Genomic DNA, 18,493 nt, shown 5'->3' on the forward strand with positions numbered 1-18,493 from the left:
TTGGGCTCCCTGCTCAGCAGGGAGTCTGCTTCTCCCTCTGACCCTCCCCCCTCTCATGCTCTCTCTCTATCTCATTCTCTCTCAAATAAATAAATAAAATCTTAAAAAATATATATATAAAAAAATAAATAAATAAATACTGTTTGAGGAACTAATCTTCAATTAAAACTCTAAAATAGGGTCGCCTGGGTGGCTCAGTCGTTAAGCGTCTGCCTCCGGCTCGGGTCATGATCCTGGGGTCCTGGGATCGAGTCCCGCATCGGGCTCCCTGCTCAATGAGGAGCCTGCTTCTCCCTCTCCCATTCCCCTTGCTTGTGTTCCTGCTCTCGCTGTCTCTCTCACCGTCAAATAAATAAATAAAATCGTCTAAAAAAATTAAAAAAAAAAAAACAACTCTAAAATATCTTAGAGTTAATAGACAATAAGGTTTTTATTTCAATGCATTTTTTTTCTTCTGATATACTTTTCACTAACAGGTTGGTGATGAGATTAATAATGACTAAGAGTATTGAGGTAGCAAAAAATAGTGGCCAAAAGTGTGCATTCTGCAATTAGATGACTGGAATTTGAATCCTGACTCCACCACTATCTATCTTTGTTACCCTAAAATTCCTTCACCTCTCTGAACCTGTCTTCTTATCTGTAAACAGGACAATAACACTAACTACTTCAAAAGTTTGTTGTGAGGATTAAATGAGATAATTTTACAGCAGTCTTGATGCTGGTCAGAACTCAGGGCATATTAACATATTTCAGAGAAGCTTACCACAATTCACTTGATATCATCAGCTAAAAAGTACATTTTAAATTATGACCCAATCACTTATGAAAAAAAGTAACAACAAAAAACTGTTTCTTTATCTACATACCCAGTAAGTAAATCCACAGAAAAAGTTTGGGGAAAATTACATACCAAATTAATAACAACAGTTACTTCTGGAATAGGGGAAGAGGAAGAGAGGTATCTGTGTTCAGATCATATATATTCTCTTATTCTCTATATTCCTATTGCTTGAATTTTTGAGAATATATTCCTGCTATTTGTATAAGTAAAAAATAAAAAATAACAGCTTAAAAGTCCATATTGGAAATTCATTTGTTTGACCCACAGCTAGAACAAGTCAGTAGTTATAAATGCAGATAAAAACTATAAGCCTGCAAGTATTGACAAATCCTTAATTCAAATAAATAAGAAAACGTTTCTTATATCTTTAAATTCAAATCTAACCCAAATTGTATTTGACAAAGGATACATTACTAATCACCAAAAACTTCCATGTTTTCAAGTGCCTACATAAACTTTTTAAACTTTTTCATTATATCTATCTGCTATTCTCTTTATTTTTTTTTTAAAAAGATTTTATTTATTCATTCATTTGAGAGAGAGAGAGAGAGAGTGAGCACACAGGAGGAGGAACAGAGGGGAGGGAGAGGGACAAGCGGACTCGACACCAAGCTCGGAGGTGGACTTCACACCAAGCTCAGAGCCTGATGCAGGGCTCCATCCAGGGCTTGATCTCACGACCTGGAGATCACGACCTGAGACAAACCTGAGCTGAAATCAAGAGCTGGAGGCTTAACCAACTGCGCTGACCAGGTGCCCCACAGCTATTCTCTTTAAAGGATAAAAAATTGGGTGCCTGGGTGGCTCAGTTGGTTAAGCAACTGCCTTCGGCTCAGGTCATGATCCTGGAGTCCCGGGATCGAGTCCCACATCAGGCTCCCTGCTGAGCAGGGAGTCTGCTTCTCCCTCTGACCCCCTTCCCTCTCGTGCTCTCTCTCTCATTCTCTCTCTCTCAAATAAATAAATAAAATCTAAAAAAAAAAAATTCTTTAAAAAAAAAATAAAGGATAAAAAATTTACATGGGAGGCAAGTTTTTCCAAGGCTGTTTCATTCATTTGCATAAACACCCAAATCCGAATCAGTTGCCTGAATGCAAGCCTAAGAAAAAATATATTTATTGCTGGAAATATTAGAGGTATGTTTAAAAAAATGCTAGTTGACTCAGAGAAATAATTAACTCAGGTTCTTGCAGTCTTTGGAAGCCTGTCATATGACAAGCGTTTTAGTTATGCACCTAGAAAATAACAGCTTAGATTATCTTTCAAGAGAGCAAAAGACAGATTTGCATTATAGTAATTGTTCAGTCCATAATAAGATAGCTTAGAATAAATGTCTAATAGTTGGCTTTCATTTCAAGGGGGAAGAAATCTAGATTTTGGTCCCAACTCCCCTTAATAGATGACCTTGTACAAATAACCTCTAAACATCCAACTCCTTTTGGATAAAAGTTATCCAGCCTGGAGGGGGCGGAGCAAGATGGCGGAGGAGTAGGAGACCTGGATTTCGTCTCCTCTCAGGAATTCAGCTGGATAGGGATCAAACCATTCTGAACACCTACAAACTCAACAGGAGATCGAAGAAAAGAATAGCAACAACTCTCTCATCAGAAAAGTGACCACTGGGCGCCTGGGTGGCTCAGTTGGTTAAGCGAATGCCTTCAGCTCGGGTCATGATCCGGGAGTCCTGGGATCGAGTCCCACATCGGGCTCCCTGCTCAGCAGGGAGTCTGCTTCTCCCTCTGACCCTCCCCCCTCTCATGCTCTCTCTATCTCATTCTCTCTCTTAAATAAATAAATAAAATCTTTAAAAAAAAAAAAAAAGAAAAGCGACCACTTTCTGGAAGGTAGGACGTGCGGAGAAGTGAATCCAAGGCTATATCCGGGAGGATAGACAGCGGGGGAGGGGCCTCCGTCGGCCGCTTCTGGCAAGTGATAGAGCCATGGAACACAGAATCGGAACTTTTAGAAGTCTGCTCCACTGAGGAACGTCACTCTGGTGGCTAAGTGGGGGGTGGAACCCTCGTAGGACAGTGTGGTCTCAGGACCCTCGGGGTCACAGAAAGACCGGGGGTGCCTGACTGTGGCAGAGCTCCCAGGTATCAGAGCAGGGAAGCCAGCTGCAGAGACGGAGCCCAGGCACGGGCTCTCAGCTCGGGGTTGTCATAAACCGTGATCCGCGGCACAGTCGGGCCACTGCTCCTCCAGCAGGGACCCAACAAGCGGCAGATCCGGGGAGACTCCCCTTCCTCCCCCGGGAGGAGCAGCATGGGAGCGCACCGCAGGGATCTGCTGGGTTTGGAGACTCCACACGGGGTCGGGTGCCAGAGACAGAAACGGTGGTCACAGGCCAGGTGAGCACGGAGTGCGGCCGGAGACCGGGGAGACGGGAGTGACTGACGGCTCTTCTCTGGGGGCTCACTGAGGAGCGGGGCCGAGTTCTCGGCTCCTCCAAGGCAGAGATTGGGAGGCCGCCATTTTCACTCTCCTCCTCCAAAGCTGTACAGAAAGCTTGCAGGGAACAAAAGCTCCGGAGAGCAAACCCGAGCAGATTACTTAGCACAGACCGGGCAACGGCGGGGCAATTCCGCCTCCGGCAAAGACAAAAACAGGCCCCTCCCCCAGAAGATCAGCAAGAACAGCCAGCCAAGACCAAGTTTACCGATCAATAAGAACGGCAGAACTCCAGTGCTAGGGGAATAATGCACACAGAATTGATGGCTTTTTTACCATGATTCTTTAGTCTTTCAAGGTTAATTTTTTTTTAACTGTCTTTTTTTCTTTTTTTTTTTTTAATTTTTCTTTTTCCCTTTTTCAACCAACTTCTTATCAATCCCTTTTTTAAAAAACATTTTTATTTTTCATTTTTGGAGTCATATTCTATCCCTTCAGAGTAGTTACCCGTATTTTTGGCATATATATATAAGTTGTTCTCTCTTTAAAATTTTGAGATAGTTTCTTCTAACAGATCAAAATATTCTCTAAATCTCTAGTGTATGGTTTTTTTCTACTCCCCTGCCTGATCACATTCTCTCCCTTTTTTTCTTTTTTTTTTAAAATCCTCTTTTCTTTTTTCAAACAACTTATCAATTCCTTGTATAAAATTTTTTATAATTTCCATCTTTACAGTCATATTCCATCCCTTCATCATATCAACCCTTATTTTTGTACATATATAAGTTTTTCTTTCTTTAAAATTTTGGGAGGCACTTTCTTCGACCAGACCAAAATACACCCAAAATCTAGTGTGTGGCACTGATCTATATACCAGCCTGATCATATTTGATCACATTCTATTTTTTGTTTTGTTTTGTTCTGTTTTTGTTTGTTTTTATCTTTATCTTTTTCTCTTCTTCTTTTTCTTTTTTCTCTCTTTCCCTTTCTTTTCCCACTGCTTCAGGTCTTTTCTGATTTGTTTAGAGTATATTTTCTGGGGATATTGTTACCCTGCTAGCATTTTGTTCTCTCATTAATCTATTCTCCTCTGCACAAAATGACAAGCTGGAAAAAATCACCTCAACAAAAAGAACAAGAGGTAATACCGACTGCCAGGGACCTACTCAATACGGACATTAGTACGATATCAGATCTAGAGTTCAGAATCATCACTTTAAAGATACTAGCTGGGCTTGAAAAAAGCATGGAAGTTATTAGAGAAACCCTTTCTGGAGAAGTAAAAGAACTAAAATCTAACCAAGTTGAAATCAAAAAGGCTATTAATGAGGTGCAATCAAATATGGGGGCGCTAACTGCTAGGATAAATGAGGCAGAAGAGAGAATCAGTGATATAGAAGACCAAATGATGGAAAATAAAGAAGCTGAGAAAAAGAGAGATACACAGCTACTGGATCACGAGGGCAGAATTCGAGAGATAAGCAATACCATAAGACAAAACAACATTAGAATAATTGGGATCCCAGAAGAAGAAGAAAGAGAGAGAGGGGCAGAAGGTATAATGGAGCAAATTATAGCAGAGAACTTCCCTAATTTGGGGAAGGAAACAGGCATCAAAATCCAGCAAGCACAGAGAACCCCTCTCAAAATCAATAAAAATAGGTCAACACCCTGACATCTAATAGTAAAACTTACAAGTCTCAGAGACAAAGAGAAAATCCTGAAAGGAGCTCGGGACAAGAGATATGTAACCTACAAGGGTAGAAACATTAGATTGGCAACAGACCTATCCACAGAGACCTGGCAGGCCAGAAAGGACTGGCAGGATATATTCAGAGCACTAAATGAGAAAAATATGCAGCCAAGAATACTCTATCCAGCTAGGCTGTCATTGAAAATTGAAGGAGAGATAAAAAGCTTCCAGGACAAACAAAAGCTAAAGGAATTTGCAAACACGAAACCAGCCCTATAAGAAATCTTGAAAGGGGTCCTCTAAGCAAAGAGAGAGCCTAAAAGCAACATAGACCAGAAAGCAACACAGACAATATACAGTAACAGTCACCTTACAGGAAATACAGTGGCACTAAATTCCTATCTTTCAATAGTTACCCTGAATGTAAATGGGCTAAATGCCCCAATCAAAAGACACAGGCTATCAGATTGGATTAAAAAACAGGACCCATCGATATGCTGTCTGCAAGAGACTCATTTTAGACCCAAAGACAACCCCAGATTGAAAGTGAGGGGGTGGAAAACCATTTACCATGCTAATGGACACCAAAAGAAAGCTGGGGTGGCAATCCTTATATCAAAGAAATTAGATTTTAAACTAAAGACTGTAATAAGAGATGAGGAAGGACACTATATCCTACTTAAAGGGTCTATCCAACAAGAAGATCTAACAATTGTAGATATCTATGCCCCTAACATGGGAGCAGCCAATTATATAAGGCAATTAATAACAAAAGCAAAGTAACACATTGACAACAATACAATAATAGTGGGGGACTTTAACACCCCCCTCATTGAAATGGACAGATCGTCTAAGCAAAAGATCAACAAGGAAATAAAGACTTTAAATGACACACTGGACCAAATGGACTTCACAGACCTATTCAGAACATTCCATCCCAAAGTAACGGAATACATATTCTTCTCTAGTGCCCATGGAACATTCTCCAGAATCGATTACATCCTAGGTCATAAATCAGGTCTCAACCGGTACCAAAAGATTGGGATCATTCCCTGCCTATTTTCAGACCACAATGCTTTGAAACTAGAACTCAATCACAAGAGGAAAGTCGGAAAGAACTCAAATACATGGAGGCTAAAGAGCATCCTACTGAAGAATGAATGGGTCAACCAGGAAATTAAAGAAGAATTAAAAAAATTCATGGAAACCAATGAAAATGAAAACACAACTATTCAAAATCTTTGGGATGCAGCAAAGGCAGTCCTAAGAGGAAAGTATATAGCAATACAAGCCTTTCTCAAGAAACAAGAAAGGTCTCAAGTACACAACCTAACCCTACACCTAAAGGAGCTGGAGAAAGAACAGCAAGTAAAGCCTAAACCCAGCAGGAGAAGAGAAATAATAAAGATCAGAGCAGAAATCAATGAAATAGAAACTAAAAGAACAGTAGAACAGATCAATGAAACTAGGAGCTGGTTCTTTGAAAGAATTAACAAGATTGATAAACCCCTGGCCAGACTTATCAAAAAGAAAAGAGAAATGACCCAAATCAACAAAATCATGAATGAAAGAGGAGATCACAACCAACACCAAAGAAATACAAACAATTATAAGAACATATTATGAGCAACTCTATGCCAGCAAATTAGATAACTTGGAAGAAATGGATGCATTCCTAGAGATGTATCAACTACCAAAACTGAACCAGGAGGAAATAGAAAACCTGAACAGACCTATAACCACTGAGGAAATTGAAGCAGTCATCAAAAATCTCCCAAAAAACAAAAGCCCAGGGCCAGATGGCTTCCCAGCGGAATTCTACCAAACATTTAAAGAAGAATTAATACCTATTCTTCTGAAACTGTTCCAAAAAATAGAAATGGAAGGAAAACTTCCAAACTCATTTTATGAGGCCAGCATTACCTTGATCCCAAAACCAGACAAAGACCCCATCAAAAAGGAGAATTACAGACCAATATCCCTGATGAACATGGATGCAAATATTCTCACCAAAATACTAGCCAATAGGATCCAACAGTACATTAAAAGGATTATTCACCATGACCAAGTGGGATTTATCCCTGGGCTGCAAGGTTGGTTCAACATCTGCAAATCAATCAACGTGATACAATACATCAACAAAAGAAGGAACAAGAATCATATGATCCTCTCAATAGATGCAGAAAAAGCATTTGACAAAGTACAGCATCCTTTCTTGATCAAAACTCTTCAGAGTATAGGCACAGAGGGTACATACCTCAATATCATAAAAGCCATCTATGAAAAACCTACAGCGAATATCATTCTCAATGGGGAAAACTGAGAGCTTTCCCCGTAAGGTCAGGAACACAGCAGGGATGTCCACTATCACCACTGCTATTCCACATAGTATTGGAAGTCCTAACCACAGCAATCAGACAACAAAAAGAAATAAAAGGCACCCAAATCGGCAAAGAAGAAGTCAAACTCTCACTCTTTGCAGATGATATGATACTTTATGTGGAAAACCCCAAAGACTCCACCCCAAAACTGCTAGAACTCATACAGGAATTCAGTCAAGTGGCAGGATATAAAATCAATGCACAGAAATCAGTGGCATTCCTATACACCAACAACAAGACAGACGAAAGAGAAATTAAGGAGTCAATCCCATTTACAATTGCACCCAAAACCATAAGATACCTAGGAATAAATCTCACCAAAGAGGCAAAGGATCTGTACTCAGAAAACTATAAAATACTCATGAAAGAAATTGAGGAAGACACAAAGAAATGGAAAAACGTGCCATGCTCATGGATTGGAAGAACAAATATTGTGAAGATGTCAATGCTACCTAGAGCAATCTACACATTCAATGCAATCCCCATCAAAATACCATCCACTTTTTTCAAAGAAATGGAACAAATAATCCTAAAATTTGTATAGAACCAGAAAAGACCCCGCATAGCCAGAGGAATGTTGAAAAAGAAAAGCAAAGCTGGCGGCATCACAATTCCGGACTTCCAGCTCTAATACAAAGCTGTCATCATCAAGACAGTATGGTACTAGCACAAAAACAGACACATAGACCAATGGAACAGAATAGAGAGCCCAGAAATGGACCCTCAACTCTATGGTCAACTCATCTTCGATAAAGCAGGAAAGAATGTCCAATGGAAAAAAGACAGTCTCTTCAACAAATGGTGTTGGGAAAATTGGATAGCCACATGCAGAAGAATGAAACTGGACCATTTCCTTACACCACACACAAAAACAGACTCCAAATGGTTGAAAGACCTCAATGTAAGACAGGAGTCCATCAAAATCCTAAAGGAAAACACAGGCAGCAACCTCTTCAACCTCAGCCACAGCAACTTCTTCCTAGAAACACTGCCAAAGGCAAGGGAAGCAAGGGCAAAAATGAACTATTGGGACTTCATCAAGATAAAAAGCTTTTGCACCAGCAAAGGAAACAGTCAACAAAACCAAAAGATAGCCGACAGAATGGGAGAAGGTATTTGCAAATGACATATCAGATAAAGGGCTAGTATCCAAAATCTATAAAGAACTCATCAAACTCAACACCCAAAGGACAAAGAATCCAATCAAGAAATGGGCAGAAGACATGAACAGACATTTTTCCAAAGAAGACATCCAAATGGCCAACAGACACATGAAAAAGTGCTCAATATCGCTCGGCATCAGGGAAATCCAAATCAAAACCTCAATGAGATACCACCTCACACCAGTCAGAATGGCTAAAATTAACAAGTCAGGAAACGACAGATGTTGGCGGGGATGCGGAGAAAGGGGAACCCTCGTACACTGTTGGTGGGAATGCAAGCTGGTGCAGCCACTCTGGAAAACAGTATGGAGGTTCCTCAAAAAGTTGAAAATAGAGCTACCATATGATCCAGCAATTGCACTACTGGGTATTTACCCCTAAGATACAAAAGTAGGGATCCGAAAGGGTACGTGCACCCCGATGTTTATAGCAGCAATGTCCACAATAGCCAAACTGTGGAAAGAGCCAAGATGTCCATTGACAGATGAATCGATAAAGAAGATGTGGTATATATATACAATGGAATATTATGCAGCCATCAAAAGGAATGAAATCTTGCCATTTGCAACGATGTGGATGGAACTGGAGGGTATTATGCTGAGTGAAATAAGTCAAACAGAGAAAGACATGTATCATATGACCTCACTGATATGAGGAATTCTTAATCTCAGGAAACAAACTGAGGGTTGCTGGAGTGGAGGGTGGGGTGGGAGGGATGGGGTGACTGGGTGATGGACACTGGGGTGGGTACGTGCTCTGGTAAGCGCTGTGAATTGTGCAAGACTGTTGAATCTCAGATCTGTAGCTCTGAAACAAATAATGCAACATATGTTAATAGAAAAAAAAAAAGAAGAAGGTAGCAGGAGGGGAAGAATGAAGGGGGGGAAATCGGAGGGGTAGATGAACCATGAGAGACGATGGACTCTGAAAAACAAACTGAGGGTTCTAGAGGGGAGGGGGGTGGGAGGTTGGGTTAGCCTGGTGATGGGTATTGAGGAGGGCACGTTCTGCATGGAGCACTGGGTGTTATGCACAAACAATGAATCATGGAACACTACATCTAAAACTAATGATGTAATGTATGGGGATTAAGATAACAATAAAAAAATTAAAAAAAAAAAAAAGGTATCCAGCCTGTAGCTGCTCTACCTACCTCCTAAGCGTGTTATACAGATCAAGTGAAAGAAGAAAGCACTCTGACTATAAAACCCTTAAAATAAAAGTATTATTTTGCATGAGAATGGATATATATGTAATAGCTCAAAATTTATGTCACTAAACACAAGATAATCTATAGTCCCAAAATGCTTAGCAAACTGTCATGCACACTGCAAATTCTCAATAAGTAATGATTTTTACAAAGACTACCTATTGGTAATTGAGTCCATGATCTCAAATTAAGGACTAACTCAAATGACCTTCTGCCCTTTGACCCTCCTCAGGGTTTGCAGAAGTACAGACCACTCCATTGTTCACATTTCACTCATTCAAACATTTATGTAGTGCCTATCCTCTTGTTCTCAAGAGCTCACATCTGGCAGGGCAAGCGCATTTGCATTATAGTTATTGCATTATAGTTATTTGTTGTCTGTCCCATAATGAAATTATATACAAAGTTCTATGGGGGTATGAAGGAAGAAGCAATTAATTCTTTAGTCAGTGGGAGTTAGGGAAGGTTTCACATTGAAACTGGGCCTCAAGGGATGAAGGGGAAAGGTCATTCTGGAAGACAAAACAGCAAAAAAGGCACTTGTTCTAGGAACAGAGAGCACTGTCACACAGCTACTGCACAGTTTGGGGCAAAGGAAAAAAAAGTAATAGAAGATGGAGCTGGAAAAAAGGGAAATAAGAGACAGATTTTGAAGGGGTTTGTACATCATGTTAAAAATTAATGGGGCAACAACCAAGATCTGGGGGCAGACGTAAACTGTTCATTTACTTATAGTGGCAATGAGAGAAACAGGCACAGGAAGAGTCCTTAGAACATTTCCATAGCTAACAAATGCCATCATTTTTCTTGATTCAAGTAACTGACAACACATCAAGAACCAATCTCACAGTCTTTTCACTTAAAAGTCTAAATGACAGACACTCTCCTCCCTATTTACCAAAGAGAATAGATACTAAGCTCTAACATAAATACCACTTGAGAAAACCAAATAGGAGCCTGAGAAGGCAGAGTAAATTCCACCTACGGAGAAAAGTCAAATATCTAAGCAGGAAAAAAAAAAAAAAGCTTTAAGTATATACACCATCCACATTTTTAACTTGAATAGGTAAAAGATTTCATTAATTTTCCACTATTGTGAAAAGTATGAAATGAAAGTGTGCTTTGGATATACAACCTGGCCTTCTGAACATGTTTACATCAATGTGCCTTAAGCATAACATTTGTCAATTATATTACTTTCTCACAAAAACCAGCACCTCTTAATGACATTTTTACTTCTATCAACAAAAAAAATTTGGTAAAACAATACACAAACAAATAAAATCAATAATCTGCTATTGTCCCAAAAGCTGAGGCCAGGATCTTTGCTGTCATGTTTAGATATGGGAAGGAAAAAAAAACTATCTTGACTGACAAATTCTGAAGATTCTTCCTTTGCAATGACTTCCTTGCAATGTGACATATCATTCCTGCTTTCATACCCTTACTTCAGCAATTCTTCCCACCCAAAACTCCTTCCCCTGACTGACTCTATTTACATCTGCCTTATTTTAAAAGTCCTAAGTAAGGTCTAACTTAAATTGTATCCTATCCATGAACCATCCTAAAATCTCCAGTACTTACAGAACCTCTCTTTTTGCTGAAGTCCTAATGAGCAAGTTAATATTCTTATCTTTTTTCACTTTCTGGCATTTAATCATTTTTATTCTCACTGTGAATAGGGTCAATGCCCTGACAATATGACATCAGATCTAAACTGTTAAAAGCCTTGCAGTAGCAGAGTAGTTAAGAGCTTGGGTTCTAGACTCTTAAGAGTCAAAAGTTGGAATACCAACATTCAAATCCCAACTCTACCATTTATTAGCTATGTGAACTCAGGCAAGTTAATCTAATCTAATATCTCTGTGCCTTAATTTCCTCACAGGTTAATATGGGAAAATTAAGCAGCTATCTTAAATAGTTATTTAAGGATTAAGTTAACATGTAAAGCATTCAGAACTGGGTATGGTACATAGCGCACAACAAGTATTAATTAAGCTGTTACCCATTTGTCCTTGCTCCAAGGCCTCCCTACATATTGTTGTTCTATCACTTCTAAATGGTGGTTCTGCTGTGTCAGTCCCCTGCAAAGAACTTTCCCCGGCCTTCCACAGTACATGGGTCCATGCTCTTAGCTTGGTAATCAAGGCACTCACAACTATCTCCTCAGTTTAAGCTACTCAGCATCTGCTTTATACAAAATAAGAAACAGACATATAAGGCAGACACCCTCTCTTCCAGAGTCTGACAACTACTTATAAAAAAGAGATACAAACATAAAAACGTCACACAGAATGGATGTTCACACAAAGATACTCTCCAAAAAACTCCAATCCAACAAAATCAACTTCATCAGTGACTGGAAGATGTCAAACTCATTCAAAATTACCTGCTTTTGTCTGTTTTATTCTACTCTCGTCCACCCAAAACACACAAAAACCACCCAAAAAGACCTTTTCTTAAGGTGTACCTATCCACTTCTATTGTAAAGTCTAATTCAAACACCATCACCCTTGCCATTTAAACTTACTTAATACTATTTCATTTCAATCAACTGTTGTTTTTTTTTTAAGATTTTATTTATTTGAGAGAGAAAGTGAGGGACAGCATGAGCTGGGGGAGAGGCAGAAGCAGACTCCCCGCTGAGCAGGGAGCCTGACACAGGGCTTGATCCCAGGACCCTGGTATCATGACTGGAGCCAAAGGCAGACACTTAACAGACTGCACCACCCAGGAGCCCTTCTCAGTCAACTGTTATTAAGGTGTATAGTCACCCTCTGTATCCAAAATATAAGCTCCCAGAAAGAATAACAATTTCTAACCAGTTGTTTTCTTCCCTCTCACCACTGTGCCCTCCATTAAAACAGATCATTATAGAACAGGTGCTCAAAAATATGCATTGAATTTAAGTAAAAAAAGTGAAAATGGAAGTAGAATACTACTATCACTTATAACTAATTACTAAGTAAACTATAGTGAGAGTGGAAATAGACTACTGTATCAACCATTAGACTATCACGTGTCCACAGAGACTTAAATCAAATCAGGAGGCAGTCCACTCACTACTCCTATGTAACCACCATATGGGTAGATTTGCTTGTTCAGTGGTACCTTGGTCAAAAGAAGGATTAATAACCATTCTATTATATGCCATCTAATTTGAAGAGCTTGACCTCCAAAGAGAAGTGAAGTATGATACACAGGGTCAGCATCCAAGCAGGGCAATAACGGACTGCTACACCCCTGAGTAGATGATTTGGGAAAACGTATTAAATTCCACTCTATGGCAAACCTGTCACCCTCCAAACTGCAGGTTTTCAGTACCATAACACACTCCACAAACTTAGCATTAAAAAGTGTCACCTAGGGGCGCCTGCGTGGCTCAGTCGTTAAGTGTCTGCCTTCGGCTCAGATCATGATCCCAGGGTTCTGGGATCAAGCCCCGCATCGGCCTCCTTGCTTGCCAGGAAGCCTGCTTCTCCCTCTCCCACTCTCCCTGCTTGTGTTCCTGCTCTTGCTGTCTCTCTCTCTGTCAAATAAATAAAAAAATCTTAAAAAAAAGTGTCACCTAGATTTCCACGTGCCTATGTTTTGCAGATTTTCTACAATGAGTATGTATTACTTGAATAATCAGAAAGTTTCAAGTGTTTATTACTTTTTCCAGCTTTTAATGGGTCTCCTATTAATGGCCAGTGCAGAATGCAAAAATCACAAGGTAAAAGTCAACCAAACGGTATATATTACTCCAATTCTCCACTGCCCAGGGAAAGTGCCAATTTGAACAAAGTTTTCAACTTCATATGTTTCCATTTAAAAGATTACTTCTACATATGCCATCACATGAAAGAAAAAACAATTCTCATTACCTTCCTAGGACTCCATAGCACTACAGAAATTGCAAAGAGCTGCCTAGATGGTTCGCTCTTCCCCACACCTCAAACACCCTCCTCCCTAAGGACTAAGCCCTTAATAAGGGCCACAAACAGGGTGCTAAGTAATTTACATGATTATCTCAATCCTCAAAACAATAGTAGGTACCACTATTATCCCCAGAAAACTAAAGCTTAGAGATGAGATGTTTGAAAAATAAAAGCTTGCCTGAGGTGATGCTTATAGGAAGGGATTATATTATTGTATAAAGGAATTTGCTGGGAATATATATTAGGCTCAATGACTTGTCACGAGACAATTGTAGCAGAAATCCTCAAACTGGAAATTTCACACATAGAAAACAATAAGTGATATTTGGTCAAACTGTGGGTTTTCTTTGGAATTGTGCCTCAGGATACCTGGCACATAATAGGTGCTCAATAAAAACCTGTCTGTTCAAACCTAAATTTTAAATAATTTTATTCCTAAAACAATTTGATCACGTGGCAAAATCTGACAGGTGATTTGTTTTTACCAGATTAGGTTGTGCAATAATCAATAATTATATCTATACCTACATAATGGCCTCAAATCCTGTTTTTAGCTAAAGCAGGAAAAAAAGTGAAAATGGTAGAAATAAGCTGTGTATCTTTTAAAGATAAGTTTTTCTAATTACAAATTCCATTCAAAATTTTAACACGTCATCTCAATTCATACAATACTCACTATGGATCTATCCTTAGCCATCTCAAAATAACCTACTGTGGGGGTTTTAGTATAGCCATGAAAAGCACTGCTCATGTAATCACTATTTTTTAAATAAGTAGAAGAAAAAAATCTGAGTCTCCTTTGAGTAGTGTACCAAAGTAAAGCAGGTGCGTTTGCAGATTATGTACTTTAAGCAAACCTGTTATTTGATTAATTGGACCTTAGCTTAGACAAAAAGATCAAAGCTGGTTGAGTTAAGGCACTAGCAGTTAACTGATGTTTGAATTCGATAGCTGGAAAGATGAGTTCTATGAATATTCACTTTAAATGATTATGGGTAATCTATGAAGTCTTTCAGACACCCAAACTTTAGTTTCTAGGGAGAAAAAAAGGGTCTGTTCCATAGGTAAATGAACATCTGGTGTTACACAGAAAAATTAACATATTTTTCAGTTCTTATCCTACACACAGAGTAGGGCATAGGTATTATGCAAGTGCAATCTTTTCCTCCTTTCTTTGAAAAATGATTTCTGTAATAATTCCTTAATTCTGTAGCAACAGAAGTATTGCTTTCTCTCTTTTTTCTGAGGCTCAGGTTTCTTCCATTTCAAAATACTACTATTGAAAACTTAAATTCTTCTTTTAAAAAAAGACTTAGTCATTTAACTCAGGAAGAGGGAGCGAAAAGTCATGAGGTGAAGCCCAAGGTATTCCTATTAGTCTTACATAACTTACTCTAAGTTGGAACTGATTCAGTATCTCAATGAAAACCTGAGGTAAAAGCACAAAAATGAGTTCTTCAGTATATTCTCCACACACATAAGGTTTTAAAAATTGAAAGGGTCTTAATTTTTTTCTTGTATTTTTAAAATATAAGCACCCACATGTATGGTAAATTAGGGTGCCAACTTAAAAATGCAAAAGGGTCACACTTAAAATAAAGGGCATTAAATTCATCCTATCACATCTAGGTAATGCAATATTTGATAGAATTGGATATAATTTCAGAAAGTAAATTAATTTCCTAACACTGATTTTTAAATATCACCTCTGTAAGTATGCATTAAGTATTTTTAATAAGTTCTTGCAGGGAACATCAAAAAGTGATTTTCAAAAGCAATACATATATGTTCACCCAACTTGCAAACAAAACTCTGAAAACGTAAAGTTACAGTAGTTCATGCTTAATGAAATTGGCTTTGAAAATTGCAAATTACGCCTTCATGGGTAAATATGTATCAAATCTTTCAAAACTGTAAATTTACACAAACAACTGTCCTTACTAGAAAGACCCTGATCTGAACTCAACTAAAAGCTGTGTTAACTGCATCTCACCACTGAGACACCTGAGCCCCAGTGTAATACTCGCCACAGATTCCCAGCATTGCTTTGGGAACTGCTGCTTGCTTATTCAAGCACTGAACGGCAAATTCACCTTTCTAAAAAGACTGGAAGCAAGAAGCCAAGTTTCACTATCTAGTTTTCCCGAAATGAATTAGGGTTTGGGATTTCACTGGGAATGACCACATTATCAAGATGCCATCGCCCTCCCGAGGCATTTAATTACAATACCTTCTCTGTTTTCCATTCAACCACCTCAACTTAATCTCCAATAGAACCAGACACACAAAAAGTTGGTCCATGGCCTTGCTGAAAGTCTCCTCTGGGTGCAAACGCTGGGATCCTGCATACATTATGCAAAAAGAGCAAAGGGAAACGAAAAGTAAAGATTGTTAGATAACGTAGTGACATTACCTTGCCCGTCTTGTGATCAAACCAGACGAGAGCATGGTTCCTTGACAGCACTTTGCAATCAAAGGTAGCATTATTCTGCGCTGGTCGACAGCGGGCCACGGAGCGGCCGATTTTAATGGGCTCGTCCAGGTAGACATGGCGCTCCTGAAATGGGTGCGAGTTCGGGCGGCAAGTGAAGATGGCCAAGGCTGACGGCATCGAGGACAGACTGGGGGTGTCTCTCCTACCAAGGTACAAAGAGGAGTTCCACCGGATCCGGACTGCCCCTCACAAGCCTATCCCCCTATCCCCCCCAAAATTTTAAATTAAAACAAACTGCGCATTGTCTAAGCATAACCAGTGAACATCAACAACTCTTCACTTGAGTGGGAAGACAAGCCAGCGCAAGCCCCATCACCTCCTTTAAAACCCAGCAGCGCCCGGATCGCACAAAGTCCCCAACGGGCAGCTTTCAGTCCATCTTCTTCCCTGGGAAGAAAAGGCTCAAACATCGGCCAGCTTCGGCCAAGAAAACTCCTGGAAGACAGTTTGGGGACTGGAGGTATCCAAGCAGATGAGTCACACACCAATTCTTGTGTTTTGTTTGGGATCGCGGCCGCTTTTCCCCCTCGGTGGCGGAAATGTTGCGGCACTGCAGCATGAAGGAAGGGTCGGTTCCGTGCGGCCAGGAAGGTCCCCTCGGGCCGAAGGAAGGTGTAGCCGAGCACCTCTGGGCAGCCACCGCCCCTCTTCGAGGGCCTCGGGGAGTGCAACGGCAGAGGCGAGGGGGGCGGCAGGAGGGTCTAGACCGCCAGCGGGACAGTCTGCATCGCTCCTGCTGCGCGGAGGCCGCCCGGAAGGTGGCACGAGGTCCCTGGCACGAGCCGAGACGGCGGTAGCTGGGGTCCTTGGCGCGAGGAGCGGGGACAGACAGAGGCGCGGGCAGCGGCCGAGTCGGGACTCCCGGGCACCTGGCGGGCGTCCCCGCGCCCAGGGCAGAGATCTGGCTCGGCAGGCCGGTGCGGACCGAGCGAGGCACAACCCCGGGGAGGCTCAGGGGTCTCGGCCCGCAGGAAGTTGGTCCCTGAACGCCTGGGCTCCTGGCTGCTGCTCAGCACACCGGCCGCCTTCTTTCAGGGTCGCCCCCGCGAGGGTCGCATCTCAGGGACGGCAGCCACAGCTCCCAGCGGACGAGGAGGTGGGGGAGGGAGGCTGGCCCGGAGATTAGGGGAGAGGCCTGGAGGCCCCGGGCTGGGTCCGCCGCAGCCTCCACCACTCGCGGCCGGTGGGACACGCTCAGGCTGTGCCCGACAAGGCAGGAAACTTTCCGACCTGGTGGGGAAAACATGAAAACAAACGGCCGTCAGGCGCCGGTGCCCGCCCGCCTTAGCCCGCACCCCCTTCAACCCGCCCCCCGCCAGTCTCCGCGACTGGCCACGACCTCGGCCAACCTCTCCGCGGACGAGCTGCGGGGATTTAGAGCCGGGACACCACGACGGGTCCAGCCTCCCTCGCCGCTGCCGCCGCCTCACCTTACCTTGCCAGCGCCGGCCGCCATAGTGACTCTGACTGAAACCTACCCGGTGCACCGCCACGGGAACGCGCACCCTTCAAGGGCCCTCCTACCCCCTCTCCCGCGCCGTAGTCCGGGGTCGTCACGTGTTAGACGCCGTGGAGGCCATGATGGTTAAGGGCATAAAGAGGGCAAGCTAATTTTTCACGGGCTCCAGACGCCATGTTAGTTAAGGGCTGGAAGCTTCAAACCATAGGACAACCTTTACGACCATTTTGGTTAAGGGCAAGAGAAAATTTGACCTGTTGAAGGTTTTCCAAACAAAACATGCCAACTTCCTACGTTACCATCTTGGTAAGAAGACACCAACTTTTACTAAATTTTATTCACTATACTTCTCATTGAAAATACCAATGAACGAAGAGAACAGACCCATCCGAAGGAGATGTTCATTTGCAGTCATCTTAACTGTGGGCAACACAGTCCCCTACCGCCGCCTTAGGTGTGAACAACCAAATTCCCACAAGTCTCAGGATTTGTGCATCAAAAATGAGATCCATCCTCCCCCTGCTACTTCTGTGAATCCTGTCCAGAGAAAAACTCTTAGTCCCCGCATTCCATTTCGAATGACCCTTCTCATGGGACCTATCACGTCCCCCCAGGACTCCAATGCAGATTCTACCCCGGAAAGAGTGTGAGTTCAGAAAGTTTAAAATCACGTGGCTTCCAGAGAGAGGTCAAACAATTTTCAATATGAAAAAAAAAGGGGGTATTGTCCCCACTCATAATATTATGGTGGTCGAGGAGTCATTAGTCTATAGAAGGAACGAATACAAAATCTAAACGAAAATTTCAAGAAAAGATGGTGGGAAGGAGTTTTATTCATTTAGAACCAATGATGGCTTCATTCTTCAAATTCCTTTGACAACAGGCTCTACCACTGTGTGAACTTGGGCTTTTCTAAAACTTTTCTAAACCCTTTCAAG

The 18,493-nt window shown here is 41.4% G+C and overlaps 1 protein-coding gene across 42 annotated transcripts in view; it reads right to left on the bottom strand.

The window, feature by feature from the left end:
- SLMAP (sarcolemma associated protein) overlaps positions 1-17,660 on the bottom strand; it is a 171,629-nt gene extending 153,969 nt beyond the window's left edge. For 40 of the 42 annotated variants that reach the window (XM_064594733.1, XM_064594862.1, XM_064594826.1 and 37 more), the window contains exons 1-2: positions 17,532-17,660; positions 16,016-17,326 (exon numbers count right to left, since the gene is read on the bottom strand). In XM_064594733.1, the coding sequence (XP_064450803.1) occupies positions 16,016-16,213 (198 nt within the window). In that variant the 5' untranslated portion in view covers positions 16,214-17,326; positions 17,532-17,660. The remainder of the gene's footprint in view (positions 1-16,015; positions 17,327-17,531) is intronic. The other 2 variants (XM_064594718.1, XM_064594855.1) reach the window with 2 other exon arrangements.
- Positions 17,661-18,493: the final 833 nt, after the last annotated feature.

The sequence above is a fragment of the Mirounga angustirostris genome, unplaced genomic scaffold (assembly GCF_029215605.1).
Source record: "Mirounga angustirostris isolate CCGP_5_RB_7025 unplaced genomic scaffold, mMirAng1.0.hap1 SCAF_1, whole genome shotgun sequence".
NCBI lineage: Eukaryota > Metazoa > Chordata > Mammalia > Carnivora > Phocidae > Mirounga > Mirounga angustirostris.